We start from the raw sequence: 14,223 nt of genomic DNA, 5'->3' as shown, positions 1-14,223 counted from the left end.
TGTGCTCAGATTTGCTTTTTCATCCTTAAGGGTGACAAATGGTGATAGCTTCAGGGGGTTCTACTAGTCTCACTCAAGCTGTTTGCCTGGTCTTTTTTTTTTTTTTTTTTTGTAATGTTTTTATTGTAAATTGGGTGATAGTTTACATGGGAGAATGTCAGCTGTACATTCATCCTATTATATTTAGTTTCGTTGCAATGATTACAATCGCCTCCATGAATTATCATTCAACAGTATGTGCTTCCATTCTCTTGTGTGTTTTTTTCTCTTTTTTTTTTGATGTACACTAAAGCATTCAGGAATATACAACCATTTAACAACCAAAGGGCAATCGCCGCAAGCCTGTCCTCCCCCGCCCCGCAGGCGTCAGCACACAGCCCCTCTCCCTTCCTAAGTCCAGGGTCCCCAGCCAGTCCATCTCTCCATGTCTCTGCCTCCATCTCTGATGTTACTGCTTCTCTGGATAGGGTCCCGCACTCTGCTCTTCTCCCTCGATGGTCCCAGGGTCCTCCACTCCTGGACTGTAAGATCAACCACTCCCCTCCTTTTCTTACAAAATGTCTACCTTTACATTTCCAACCCTCACAGTCAGTCCTGATAGCTGTTATTCACTATTGAACCACAAGAGCCTTATCCCCATCTCCTTTCACCAGCCCCATCCAGACAGGTTGGAAACCACTCAGTGGAGATTCTACCATCCCCCATACCCTCTGAAACTAAAGCATGGTCTTTTTTATGATGTTGAGTTTTGTTCCAGATTTTTTCTTCCTCTCAGTTCCGAATCTTCTAATATGATCCTTTTCAGAGCAGTTGGTAGTGGTAGTTGGTAGTTCTTCTTGTCTCCGGGTCATGGACACTCATGTTTGTGTGGTCCTTTAATCCACTGGACTGCTTGTTTCCATGTGTCTTCGATTCTCTCCACTGTTCTTGCTCCTTAGATGGATGTTCATGAGCTTTTAAAGGCCCAGTTGCTCCTCTCCACTGTAAGCTTTAGAACATTGTCTTTCTGGACTTTGTTATGCCAGTTGGCCTTGAGATCCTTGGCCCATGGTCCTGTGTGCACTTGCTTTCACACAAGTATATAGTGCAAACTTCAAACCTTATCAAATGATAGATTTTAAATATGTGAAGTTTAGTGTTTATCAATTATACCTCAAAGATGTAATAAAAAAAAAAAATGTAAAAAGAAATTGAGGTTAGACATGGGAAAAGACTTCCTGATAACAGGATTCTTCTAAATGTGAGGTCTAGAAAGGTGTCTTTGAATGACGTAGAAATTGGTCAGTCTTAATCTGTAAACCCACTTGGAATGTACTATGAAATCAGTAGTAATTATTATTAATTTGGAAAGTCTGCCTGGTTCAAATGGTTAAGCACTGGACTACTAGCTGAAGGGTTGGTGGTTCGAACCCATCCAGAGGCGTCTCAGAAAACAGGTTTAGTGATCTGCTATGAAAAGTTCACAGCCTTGACAACTGTGAAACACTGACCTAAATGAGGTCTCCGTAGTTAGAATCAACTCAACAACCATAACGTTATTCATTCTAAGGCATGGGTAGAATATATAGCTGAAATATCACTCAAAATAATAAAAAAATAAATAAAGGAAACACTCAGAAGTATGACTGTATTAAGAAATTATATATTCAGTGTGGCTTTAATTATAAGGAAATGGACAACCCAGTGTAACTGGAAATGCAGAGTTAGGCAAGTTTTCCAAGGTGAGACCAGTGACTCATTGATGCCAACCCTGACCCAGGCTCTTCTCTCTTTGCCATCATCAGTATTGACTGCATTCTAAGTTCCCTTCTGTGTTGAAACCGAATTGCTTATAGCAGTTAAAACCACTTGCTCTAGTTCAGCTGAAGATATCTGTAGAAATTCAGCCTAGAATATAATTCCTTCTCTTCAGTCTGAATAAGATCGTGTAGGTCATGTCCTCACCATGGATCATTGTGCTGTAGGTGATGGGCTGGAGACACAGAGCAGAATTACGGTTCTGTTAGGAAGATGGGAAGCAGATGTTAGGTGGGCAGCCAATTGTGTCCACTACCTGTGCATGTACAGAGTTGTTATATTTCATATATAAAAATTCCTGGTTGTTTAGCAGTTTTTCCATGTAGAGTTCAAAACAGGTGGTCAGAGTAGGCTTTTTGAAGAAACACAGGTGGTTTTATTAAAAACTGTTTGTCTTCTTAACAGAGATTCTGGAGATGTTGCAGCTCTGAGAGGGTGAGTTCGGCCTCGAGGCTTGCTTTTGTTCTGCTTAATCCAACTTTAGCCTCTGGCCATCGAGTCACCTACGTTTTTTGGTTGTTCTCCTGTGATTCAGATCCCGGAAATTTAACATTCTGGGCACCAACACGAAAGTGATGAACATGGAAGAATCCAACAATGGCAGCCTCTCTGCAGAATTCAAGCACTTGGTAGGTGGGAGAAGCCCCACACCGTTCCTCACAGGGCACCTGGCAGTGGGAGAGGTTAGGAGAGAGAGAGCCTTTACTGACAGATGTGCCTTTCACTTTTCTTGCAGACCCTGAGGGAGCAAAGATGTGGCAATGGGGGCCGAGCAAATTGTGATGTAAGTTTGGTTGGGGATGACAGCTATCTGGGAGGGTTTCCCTTGAGGGTTTTCTCTGGAATGGGCAGGTGGGACCCATTTAGAGAAAAGGCACCAGCCGCCCCTCCTGCCCAGTCAGAACGGAATAGTCCCTTTCCTCAGCGCCTCAGAATTAGGGACGTCACTGTAATGATTCAGAAAAGTGACTGTGGGCCAGGTGACACGATCAGAAGTCACATTTCCCACTGGATTCTCTCTGGCTGGCAGCGTTGCCTGGCCTGCCTGGCAGAGAAGTGGAAAGCCCCTTGCTGGGGAGTTAGTTAGCCACACCCTTGCCACCTGGCTGGGGCTTTCCAGATTTTTCTTCCACAACTTCTGCCAGCCAAGGACACCGATGTTTTCCCCACTGAAGTGGGATAAAGAGTGTGAAAGGTAACCAGTTGGAGTTAAACATTAAAAGAATAAAGGAACAAAACCTTCCTTGCTCTTTATACCCCTTGTTTTCTCTATGTCTCTCATTGGTTCAGGTATTGGGTATCAGGAAAAAAGTTATTTATTTAGGCAAATGTGAGCAAAACCTAGTTTTTAATCTTTTTTTTTTTTTTAATGATGACACCTTGTTCTTTTTTTTCTGATGTTGCTGTACTTCTGTCTCTTGAGCCAACTTGGCTCTCCTTTAATGTGTATAGGGAGTTGTGGTGTGGTGCTACTGGATAATGCTCTGGACCGCAAGGTCAGTTTGAGCTGCAAGATCGGTGGTTCAGACCCACCAGCTGCTTCTCAGAAACCCTATACAGGCTCGCTATAAGTCAGAATCCACTTTACGGCACTTAACAACAATGTGTATAAGTCCTTAAAAAGAGAATAGGGAACTGAACTGGAACAATGTAATACTTGACAGCAATTAGAGAGTGAGGTAGCCTGTATACATCGATATTAACAAAAATATATGTGGCAGATATGTTTAGAAAAAGCAAGTTACAAAAGAATTTGAGTCAGATGTTAGTATTTTTGTTTTAAAAAGATACTTCAAATTGTTTTTATGTTTATTCGTTTATGTATGAAAAATTCTGAAGAAACATACACCAGCCAAACATTAATGCTGTTTTTAGTCTCTGAGGCGCCTCTAAACGATCTCTAATATTTGCATTTTGAATTGAGTAGGTATTATTTTTATAATCAGAAAAGGAATGCATTTAAAATGATTTGGAATTCTGTTCCTGAGAATCCATTGGTAATTCCCGTTCACAGTAAAATGGCTGTGGTGTTGAGAATTTGGTATTGTCAAATGAACAGATTCTACAAGCCAACAGTGTTCCTCTTAGGACTTTGCACTACACAGAGGAACCCTGTACAACATGTTTACAGCAGCCTGTTTGTAAACCCTAAATGCAGTCACATTCATACCCATCAACACTAAGGTAGATAAGTGATTGGGAAGGTGTCGTGTGGCGGAATACTCTACAGCTGTGAACAGAATAAACTATGGATGCCCACAACTATGGATGGATTTCACGCTAAGTGAAAGATAAGTCACCAAAGAATACAGAGTCTGATTCTATACATACAAGGTTCACAAACATTTTAAGGGAAAAATACATAATGCTGTTTGAAGATAGAAATGTGGTAAAACTATAAAGAAAAGCTAAGATATGACAAACCCAAAGGTTGAAATGGGGGTTACTGATGAAGGAGGAGGAGGGAGGAGAGGATTAGGAAAGGACACAGAGAGTCTCATTGGTTTTTTTTCTTAAATGGGGTGGGGGATACCCAGCTGTTCATTGTTTTGTTCCTGTATGAGTAATCTATTGGCTCTGTTAGTACTTTAATAGAGAATGAATAGAAGATTAGGTTGGGGATCATAGCCTTGACTAGTGTTAGTGTTGAGCAGATCAGGTGCTCTGAGCGGTGTGGGCAGTTTCTGTGGTAGTCACACATGGATTTCCTTCTTGGTATGGCAAGGCTGTGGCACGTCGCTTTCCTAGGCTGCTTTAGTACCAAATGCTCCTCTCTGAGTTCCAGAGTGTCCTTTTCGTTACCATAGGCCTCCCTGATTGTGACCGAGGAGCTGCATCTGATAACCTTTGAGACTGAGGTGTATCACCAAGGCCTCAAGATTGACCTGGAGGTGAGTTCTGCAGCAGCACAGGGGGGAGTGGGGAGGCATGGCAATGCGCAGGGGTGATTCTGGACAAGAAATTTGAGTTGGAATTGTTACTACGGAAAGTGGAGTGACTACTGTTTGCTAAGTATTGTGATTTTGGGCGGACCCTTTCTCCAAAGTACCCTTGGCACCTCAGCAGAGAATTAAGTCTTCCTTGAGTGCTTAGAGGTACATTACATGTACATTCAACTTTATACAAACTTGAATGAAATCTGTATTTAGAAATTGATTAGGGTTGACTCAAGTAAACAGGAGTCCAGTTGTGGCGCTGTGGGTTAATGTGCTGAACTGCAAAGTTGGTTTGAACCACAAGGTCGGCGGTTCAAGCCCACTAGCTGCTCCTTAGAAACCCTCTGCAAGGTGGCTATGGGTTGGAGCCAACTCTACGGCACTTAACAACAACAATCAAGTAAACAGCATGTGTTCTTAGTATACAGAAGACTCAATGGCACTTAACTCATTTTTCAACTTTTTAAAGATAGACCTGAAAAAGCAGGTCCACTACTCTGATTTCTGGGTGCTCTCTGTTTAAGGGAAAGGTAGAACTTCAATTCTTGGAAGTGGTCTTTTGGGTTTTATAAATGAGAATCCTGTGGACTGTGGACCAAGCTTTAAGTGAGTCAGAGTTTACAAGTGAATGATTGCATTTGGACATTAGCCCACTCTGAGCAGTCACCTCCTCTCCTAGTGCCACAGTCCCCTGTGTGTAGGCCTGTCCTCGTGGTCTCCTGTGACATATGGAGATTTGGGATGCTGTGGGGACCCCTCTGTCTCCGTACCTCATTCTCCACTTAACTCCATAGACCCACTCCCTGCCTGTTGTGGTGATCTCCAATATTTGTCAGATGCCAAATGCCTGGGCTTCCATCCTGTGGTATAACATGCTCACCAACAACCCCAAGGTTAGTGTCCCATCCTCTTGCCTCAAAGTGGTTGTAGTACCTTGAGTGGGTCGTTAAGTACCACCCCTCAACGTAATTAGCAATTGTGTTTTTCTTTTTTCGTAGAACGTGAACTTCTTCACCAAACCCCCGATTGGAACCTGGGATCAAGTAGCCGAGGTGCTGAGCTGGCAGTTCTCCTCCACCACAAAGAGAGGGCTGAGCATTGAACAGTTGACAACGCTGGCAGAGAAACTCTTGGGTCAGCATTTCCCTCTTCTCCCTCTTGTCTTTCTCAGAGAAGGAACCAGGCCCATGGGACTGTTCATCCAGGAAATATCTACTGAGCACCTGCCTTGAACAAGGAAGTGTGCATCCTTTATATGAGATGGGAGGCAGACTGCTTGTCTTCCTCACCCTTCTAGAGTACTGCTTTGTCTAAACTTTAGGGGGGTTGTTTTAAGTGCATGTTAGAAGTCAAAGCTAAAGGCTTGACATTCTCCTTCTGCGTCTTCAGTATGTTGTGGTGGTGGAGATGGTGGTGGTGGTGTGCCAAGGAGTCGGTTCTGACTTCATCTTTCTCCTGCGGAACGGCTGGTAGTTTTGAACTGCTGACCTTGAGGTTAACAGCTCATCTTGTAACCACTACAATACCAGGCTTATTTTAAAATACCTTTCCAGGAAAAAAAAACAAAAATTTTAGTAAAATATTCTTTGTGCTACCCGAACTATAAGGAGCGCTGGTGGTGTGGTGGGTTATGCATTGAGGTACTAACCAAAAAGTCGGTAATTGAAATCCACCAGCCACTCCATGGGAGAAAGATGAGCCTTTCTGCTCCCGTGAAGATTTCCAAGGATATCAGCCTTGGAAACCCTGTATAGGGCAGCTGTGAGTTAGAACTGAGTTGGTGGCCACCATCACCCACACCCCCCACCTGAACTGCAACTAGCTAGGTCATGTGCTGCCACCAGATCTAACTGTCAAATCGCAGCTGTTGGCTTTAGTGGTGCAGCTGGTTCCAAGACCACCACACAAGGCTAGAAGGAGCAGAGGAATTTGACGTGTCCTTCACCATGTGTATTGGGCAGAACAACAACTCAAGAGGAACCTAACGATGGAGATGGGGAGTACGAATGTGTGTGCGCGTGCGTGCGTGCGCATGCTTAGTAGTAACAACCCTCGACTACGTGAACACCAGTGACTTACATGGCCCGAAGTGGGACAGATGTATGTGTGTGTTCTAAGAAGATCTTGACTCAAAAGTATGGTGACTCCATATGTTAAGAACTGGAATATGAATCACAAAGTTGGAGGTTCAAGCCCATCAGCTGCTCTGCAAGAGAAAGATGAGGCTTTCTGCTCCACAAAGATTTAAAAGACTTGGAAACCCCTATACAGAGTCACTATGAGTCAGAACGGACTCAACAGTACTTAACAACAACAACCTTTTCCTGCTCCCCCCCTTTAGGACCTGGTGTGAACTACTCTGGTTGTCAGATCACTTGGGCTAAATTTTGCAAAGTAAGTAATTTTATTAAATCCATTAAGTTTTGGGAGGGGACGGAGTGCTCACTTGTTAGTTTACTGTTGGGGGACACTAGTCTGAAGGCCCTGAATTCTTAGTCCATGCTGGGTAAGTGAGTACTTTGTGTCCGTGGGAAGGAAAAGGCTGGGAGACGTGGTGGTAGTCTTGGCTTTCCCATGATTCATTTTCCAGGAAAACATGGCAGGCAAGGGCTTCTCCTTCTGGGTCTGGCTGGACAATATCATCGACCTTGTGAAAAAGTACATCCTGGCCCTTTGGAATGAAGGGTAGGTTGAAAATTTTCTGTGTAGTCAAGCGTGCTTTTTTTTTTTTTTTTATGTTTTATTATGAATTATGTGATAGTTTACATGAGAGAACATTAGCTTTACATTCATCCTATAATATATCGTTTCATTGTCATAGTTACAGTCCCCTCCATGCATCATCAACCAACCAAAGGGTATATACCCTGCAAGCCTGCCCCCTGGTTGTCAGCACACAGTCCTTCTCCCTCTCTGGGTTCAAGAGTGCTTTTGAAAGATCTCTTGTGATACAATAGTGAATAATTGTTATCAGGACTGATTGTGAAGGTTGGAAATGTAAAGGTAGACATTTTGTAGCAAAGGAGGGGAGTGATTGACTTTGCAGTCTAGGTCCCTGGGACCAACAAGGGAGAAGAGCGGAGAGCAGAACCCTACCCAAAGAAGCAGTGACGCCAGAGATGGAGGCAGAGATGCTGACGTGGAGAGATGGGGTGGCTCAGAACTTTAGAACTTTGGTTGGTTGATGATGCATGGAGGGGATTGTAACCATGGCAATGAAATGATATACGATAGGATGAATGTAAAGCTAATGTTCTCCCATGTAAACTATCACATAATTCACAATAAAACATTTAAAAACAAAAAAAGTGCTGTGGAGTAACCAAGCCATCTGCTCTCAGCAGGCTGGTGGCAGGAGACCCAAAGCGTTGTTGCTCCTCTCTGGCTTTAGGTACATAATGGGCTTCATCAGTAAGGAGCGAGAGCGGGCCATCTTGAGCACCAAACCCCCAGGCACCTTCTTGCTACGATTCAGTGAAAGCAGTAAAGAAGGGGGAATCACGTTTACTTGGGTGGAGAAGGATATCAGCGGTAAGTTGGGCACTCACCCACCCTACCTGGTAGCCAGAGAGACTGCTGCCAGGATGACTGCTAGTTCTGAGCACCCACCACCCCCTAGTGGGCACAGATGGACTTGGACTCTCCTGCCTCAGATTTGTAAAACATTTGGTGGTGGTGGTTTTGTGCCATCCAGTCAGTTCTGACTCACAGGTACCCTGCATAAGGTTTGAACCACCGACCTTGTGGTTAACAGTCTAGTGCTGATCCTACAGCGCCACAGCATCACAGCAGGGCTCCATTTGGTAACCTTTGTCTTTTCTCTAAACTTCTTCCAGCTGAATGATTTGCTGGCCAGTTTTGTCTTGCTTGGTCCGGTGGCTAAGAGTTACGTAGACATTTTCCATATAAAGTGTTTTCTTTGTTCCTTTCCTTCCCTACCCTATTTCTGTATCTCCTGCAAGTAGTTAGTGTACTGCTTGTGTACCAGTTGGGTAGCCTCGCCAAAAGCCAGCCAGCCTGCACATATCCACAGTGCAAGGCCACTGGGCAGGCCACTCAAGGGCTCAGGTTCTGGGGTGGCACAAGTCATTCTTTCCCGAGAGAGAGAAGAAATCAGGCCATGTTCTCTCTGAGCTGACCAAACCATAGGCTCCATTATCTTCCCTTCCCTCTCTCACGACAGGGAAGACACAGATCCAGTCTGTGGAACCATACACCAAGCAGCAGCTGAACAACATGTCATTTGCTGAAATCATCATGGGCTATAAGATCATGGATGCCACCAACATCCTAGTGTCTCCGCTGGTCTATCTCTACCCTGACATTCCTAAGGAGGAGGCATTTGGAAAGTACTGCCGGCCCGAGAGCCAGGAGCACCCTGAAGCTGACCCAGGTAGTTGTTGATTTTCCACATTTTAGGCATTTAATTCCGGGGGAAAGTAGGACATTGCTGGGAATGTCTACATAGCTTGGGGGATCTTTGTCCTTCCTTATGGGAAAGAACTTGGTAGTATTTGGGGCTGGCTCAGAATCACCAGTCCCTGACCCCTAGGGTGCACACCCGAGCAAAGGGGAAATAGCACACACACCCACTCGAGACATACCTGAGACACTGCTGGGAGAGTGCGGGCAGAGTTCTTTCGTAACAGGATGCTTCTTACCTAGTAGATGTTGGAAGGTTTGAGACATAAACCTCAGTCTAGCATGTTTCCTTCCCCGGCACTAAACCATGTAAGCAGTGTCAAGTGGGATGAAGAAAGGCTTTCTGGGGGAAATGATTGACAGCAGAGCTGAGGAGAGTCGTGTTTGAAGGGAGACGAAACCTGGGGGGAGGGGCAGGCAATTGGTATTTAGAATGAGCAGCTCTTGAGCCGAGGATTGTTTTAACGTGCAAGAGCGTATGTGTTTATATGAACTGTAAAGACTTTTCCTTCAAATTAAACCTGTCATCTCTGGGGGCTGCCATCGCTGGCTCCTCCCTCATTCAGTGTTTGCTGCTTTGACTCACTGGGTTCTCTGTCCAGATCCTAATAAGGAGTCAATGATTTGCCATTTTTTACTTTTACGAATTATAGAACCAGCAGTGACCTCAAAAATGATTCTTTGGGGTTTGCGCTCTGCACCAGTTTTGTACAGATAAAATGCACACACACACACACAATCCCACCAGCTTCCTTTCCACTTTTTCATAGGAACTCTCTTTGAGGAATTTCTTAGGGTAAGGGTATGGGGCTTGGAAGAAGGAATTAGAGCTAATTGACCATTGGCTTGCCTTTTTCCCTTGTTCTGGTTTTGAGTTTTGTTCATAATGCAGAAGGTTTAACGCTTACTTCCTGTCTGCTACTTATCGCTCTTTCCATGTGGCGCTTCAGTTGGGAGATGTGTTTATCAGCCCCTGTCACACTACTCTTTGTTCCTTCTGCAGAGGACATTTAGATCCAAGTTCTGGTCCTTTGACAAATGTGGCTTTTAGGATCCCAGCTCCCAATCTGACGCTTCCTTCTCCATTACTACCCTCCCTGCTGTGTCTGGGGTCATGGTCCTTTCCTGACCCGAGGCTGCAGTTTCCTCAGGGGCAGATGCTATTTGTGAGGGGGAACTCCTGGCTTGAGTGATTGGTTGCGTGTAAGGAGTGCGCTGAGGGTTTATTGTGGGTGTGGTGATGGGGTGAGGAGAGGTCTGTAGGGGTGGGATAGATGGGTGTTGAGTCCTGCTTCCTCTCTACCTTTATGGTGAGAGTATTGTCACACAAGAATCTCATTCAGAGATGAATCATCTCTCTAGGATTTACAGCTGCTTCTTCCTGACCACTCCACAGAAGCACACACTTACAAATTAGGTAAATGACCTTTATGAATTCATGCACACACTAACATTGAGTCTTAGTTTTCCTGTACTTCCTACTGTTCTGTCTCAGGCTGGGGCTATTTTCCCCAGCGTCCTCGATCACTGCGCAGTGACATCACTTTCTAAGGTATTAGCTCCCCTCAAGTCTGGGCCAAGGTGGTTGGAGTTATAAGACGCCAGAACCCTGCCTCTGTAGCTCCTTTGGGTTCTGTGCTGGTACATTGATTTTTGAGCCAGAAATCACCTCAGCTGGCAGTCCAAAGATTCTTTACATTTCATTTTCTCAGCTCGTCATTATACTTTGTGGGGAGCACAGTGGTTCCACATGATAAGTACTGTAGTGGTTTGAACTCACCATCGCTCCATGGGAGAAAGATGAGGCTTTCTGCTCCTGCGAAGATCTAAAGTCTCGAAAACCCTGTACAGGGTCGCTATGAATCAGAACTGACTTGACGGCACTTAACAACAACATGATATCCTGGTCCTTCTGTTTCTGTATCAATCCCACCCTGCTCCGCACCGTACCCCAACAGTGAGTGGTTCACCTGTACGCCCCAGATGTTGCCAGGGCCGGTGCTTCCAAGTCTCCTGACTGCTGGGTGTGAGCACTGACGTGGGCAGTTCATTTCTTCCAGTCCTCACATTTCCAACTATAGAACAAGAATTCTAAAAGACAGGGACCATAGACAGTTGCTAAGACCCTCTTTCCTTTCCCTTTGATTTTAAACTTGAGAGAACAGGTGCCTTGCCGCAGTCAGGTCTCTTGGCTGTTGAAGACATAGCTCACCCAGGTCTCTTGTTGTTCTGTCCAGAGTTGATTGTACTGTACCATAAAGAAATATTCCTTGAATGTTGTTGTTACGTGCCGTCAAGTCAGTTCCTACTCATAGTGACCCTGTATAGGGTTTCCAAGGAGCGGCAGGTGGGCCAACCTTGCATTTCAAACTGACTTTGCAGTCCAGTGCATTAACCCAAGGCTGCTTTTTGTTTGATGTGTTTATCCAATGTATTACTCACAGCCTCTAAAACGATAATAGAGCTACATGGGTACTGATGGGAGTGGAAGGTGTAGCATGTGGTACTGGAACCACAGACGTGTTCTCGAAAGACACGGTGATGCTGGCATCTGAGCTGGACCGCATGCAAAGACTATACACAGCCTTGGTTCCTGCTTGCAATAATGCAGAAAAGTTATCACAAAGACACAACCAGACCAGAACAGAATCCTCAGACTGCACTTCAACAAGTACATACTCTAGGGCATTAGTCTATGCTCAGGTGGGACCAGGGCTTTGCTGACAGCTCTCTGTGGTCCGGAAAACTTCATGGACGGGATTGAATTTCAAAGGTTCAAGTCCCCAGGACATCACGTAGTATATACAAGGAGGGGAGAGTAGTGCTGGAGAGGGAGGAGGTGGTGATTGTTTCCAAAAATCTCTGCTTCAGAAGGTAGTGTGATTGTGAGGTTGATGCAGCACTGGGCAGTGTTTTGTTCTGTTCATAGGGTCACTATGAGTGGGAACCGACTCAGTGGCACCAACAACAGGACATAGTGGGGTTTCAAGGTAGCCCTAGTCCTCTGAATCATAATCAGTGAGCTCAAGTTTTTCTGTTTCCTAGGTGCTGCCCCATACCTGAAGACCAAGTTTATCTGTGTGACACCGTAAGTGGCTTCCCTCCCCAAATTTGCCTCCATTTCTAATGTCCTCAGTTACCCCTAGGGATAGAACACTGGGTGAGAGCTATACTGTAAAGGGTTGGTAGGCCCTAGCTATGTTTAGTACTCAAAGTGACTTTGTGTGTTTAAAAAGCTTGAGCTTTTATTTTTCTGTTGGAGACCAGAGTTTGATGGCTTGTGTGTGTGTGTTTTGTTCTTTTTTTTTCCCCTCTATTGTGTCTTGTCAACCCGGCCCTTTCCCCACCCCCCCGGCTGCTCCCCATTTCCTACAGAACGACCTGCAGCAATACCATTGACCTGCCGATGTCCCCCCGCACTTTAGATTCATTGATGCAGTTTGGAAATAATGGTGAAGGTGCTGAACCCTCAGCAGGAGGGCAGTTTGGTGAGTGTTTGGTTGATAGACTTTGTCCTGTGAGGAAAGTCTGTCCCTCTGTGTGATGTGTGATTGTAGAATCAAGAACTGGTCACACAGATTGGTAGGCAGAGTCTCTAGAAGGTTCTAGAAGGAAACTGTCCAGTAGAAATGAAATATGTGCCACGTATGTCATCATGAAAATTTTTATAGCCACATTTCTTCTAAAATCAGTGTGGGGGGATGGCACGTGGAGTTAATTTTAACATGTTTTGTTTAAATTAAGATCTTTTTGCTTTTTTTTTAATACTGAGACCTGAAATCCAGTGGGTGTTTTACATTTGCACACATTTGGATTTTAACTAGCCACAGTTCAAGTGCTCAGTGGCTACGTGTCCGATGGATTGAAAGTGTTGTATTGAATTAGGGCAACCTTAGCTCTTGTGCAAAAAATGGAGGCAGGACATTTAGGGACAATGGTGCTGGCTACACAGCACGGTGACTGTAATTCAGGTCATTGAAAATGAGGGCTTCAGAAGAGCTCTTCACAAAGAGGGGGCTTCAAGAAGTTAGTGGGGAAATTCTGTTTGATCTTGTAATTCCATTTTTTCCACGAACTTTTTGAAGCCCTTTCATTTATTTCACAATTTAAAAAAACAGCCTAGCAAATAAAAAATGGAGCAGATTGGGTTGTGGGGAGAGGGAGAGAAGAGTAAATCTAGACTATCTGACCTTTCTTCGCTTTAGGAGGTGGGAGCAAAGGAGTGGCCCCGAGCCTCTTTTCTCCCAAGAGGCTGGGGATGTTCCCTGCCAGCGGCGTGAGGCAGGTACCTGAACTGGCTTTCCTGTGTGTTTCTCCAGAGTCCCTCACATTTGACATGGACTTGACTTCGGAGTGCGCTACCTCTCCCATGTGAGGGGCCCAGAACAGAAGCTGCAGAGAGAGATGACCGAGGCACCCACCTGTGTTCTGCTGCCCCTTAAACAGCCATGCCCCAAATCATCAGAAACTCCTACCTTGTCGTTCCAGTTTTGTGTGTGTTTTTTTTAATTTCCTACTTTACTATCATGAGCAATCTGGGCACTTTTAAAACTAGAGAGAATGTAGGTGATGTGTGTTTTTTTTTTTTAATCTAAATGCAAGTGAGAACACGTTCTCTGAGACTGTGATTGGGAATAGGGAAGGGGGCGTGGCAAGAAGGAGAAAACGAAATGTCTTGTGTATTGTTGTTGTCCCCCCCTTCTCGTTTTTCAGCAGCTTTAAAGATTTGTGTTTTAATTTTGTTGTTAGACAAGTGCCTCCTGGTGCCTGTGACCCCTCTGCCTATCTCCATAAGCTAACGGCACGGGCTGCCTCTAGCTATGTACTCCTGGTGTTGCACTTTGAACTTGCTAACATCCAAATGGAAGAGAGGACTACCAAAACCCCTAGGTTTCTTTTTAAATTATAAAAAAAAAAAAAAAAAAAAAAGGGTAAAAGAAAATACCCTTCTAGGCATAGCCTGTTCTGAGTTTAAGACTATTCAGCTCATAGCCCTCCTTGTGTGCTGTGGGCACTGAGGGTTCTTCAGGCTGATACTTTATAGAAATCTGGAAATGGGCTTCAGATC

At 44.7% G+C, this 14,223-nt stretch overlaps 1 protein-coding gene across 4 annotated transcripts in view; it reads left to right on the top strand.

Annotated features, from left to right (window-relative positions):
- Nucleotides 1–13,778, top strand: part of STAT3 (signal transducer and activator of transcription 3 (acute-phase response factor)) — an 81,913-nt gene extending 68,135 nt beyond the window's left edge. Inside the window, exons 12-24 of one of the 4 annotated variants that reach the window (XM_006832662.1) lie at nt 2,203–2,232; nt 2,333–2,426; nt 2,534–2,581; nt 4,605–4,688; nt 5,528–5,626; nt 5,732–5,867; nt 7,075–7,127; nt 7,324–7,418; nt 8,125–8,264; nt 8,917–9,129; nt 12,201–12,243; nt 12,531–12,643; nt 13,475–13,778. In XM_006832662.1, the coding sequence (XP_006832725.1) occupies nt 2,203–2,232; nt 2,333–2,426; nt 2,534–2,581; nt 4,605–4,688; nt 5,528–5,626; nt 5,732–5,867; nt 7,075–7,127; nt 7,324–7,418; nt 8,125–8,264; nt 8,917–9,129; nt 12,201–12,243; nt 12,531–12,643; nt 13,475–13,530 (1,204 nt within the window). In that variant the 3' untranslated portion in view covers nt 13,531–13,778. Of the gene's footprint in view, nt 1–2,202; nt 2,233–2,332; nt 2,427–2,533; nt 2,582–4,604; nt 4,689–5,527; nt 5,627–5,731; nt 5,868–7,074; nt 7,128–7,323; nt 7,419–8,124; nt 8,265–8,916; nt 9,130–12,200; nt 12,244–12,530; nt 12,644–13,474 lie in introns of those variants that run through there. The other 3 variants (XM_006832661.1, XM_006832663.1, XM_006832664.1) reach the window with 3 other exon arrangements.
- The last annotated feature ends 445 nt before the right edge of the window (nt 13,779–14,223 follow it).

Source organism: Chrysochloris asiatica, unplaced genomic scaffold (assembly GCF_000296735.1).
Source record: "Chrysochloris asiatica unplaced genomic scaffold, ChrAsi1.0 scaffold00007, whole genome shotgun sequence".
Taxonomy (NCBI): domain Eukaryota; kingdom Metazoa; phylum Chordata; class Mammalia; order Afrosoricida; family Chrysochloridae; genus Chrysochloris; species Chrysochloris asiatica.
The sequence above is the reverse complement of the archived record's forward strand: the minus strand, read 5'-3'. Positions and strand labels throughout refer to the sequence as shown.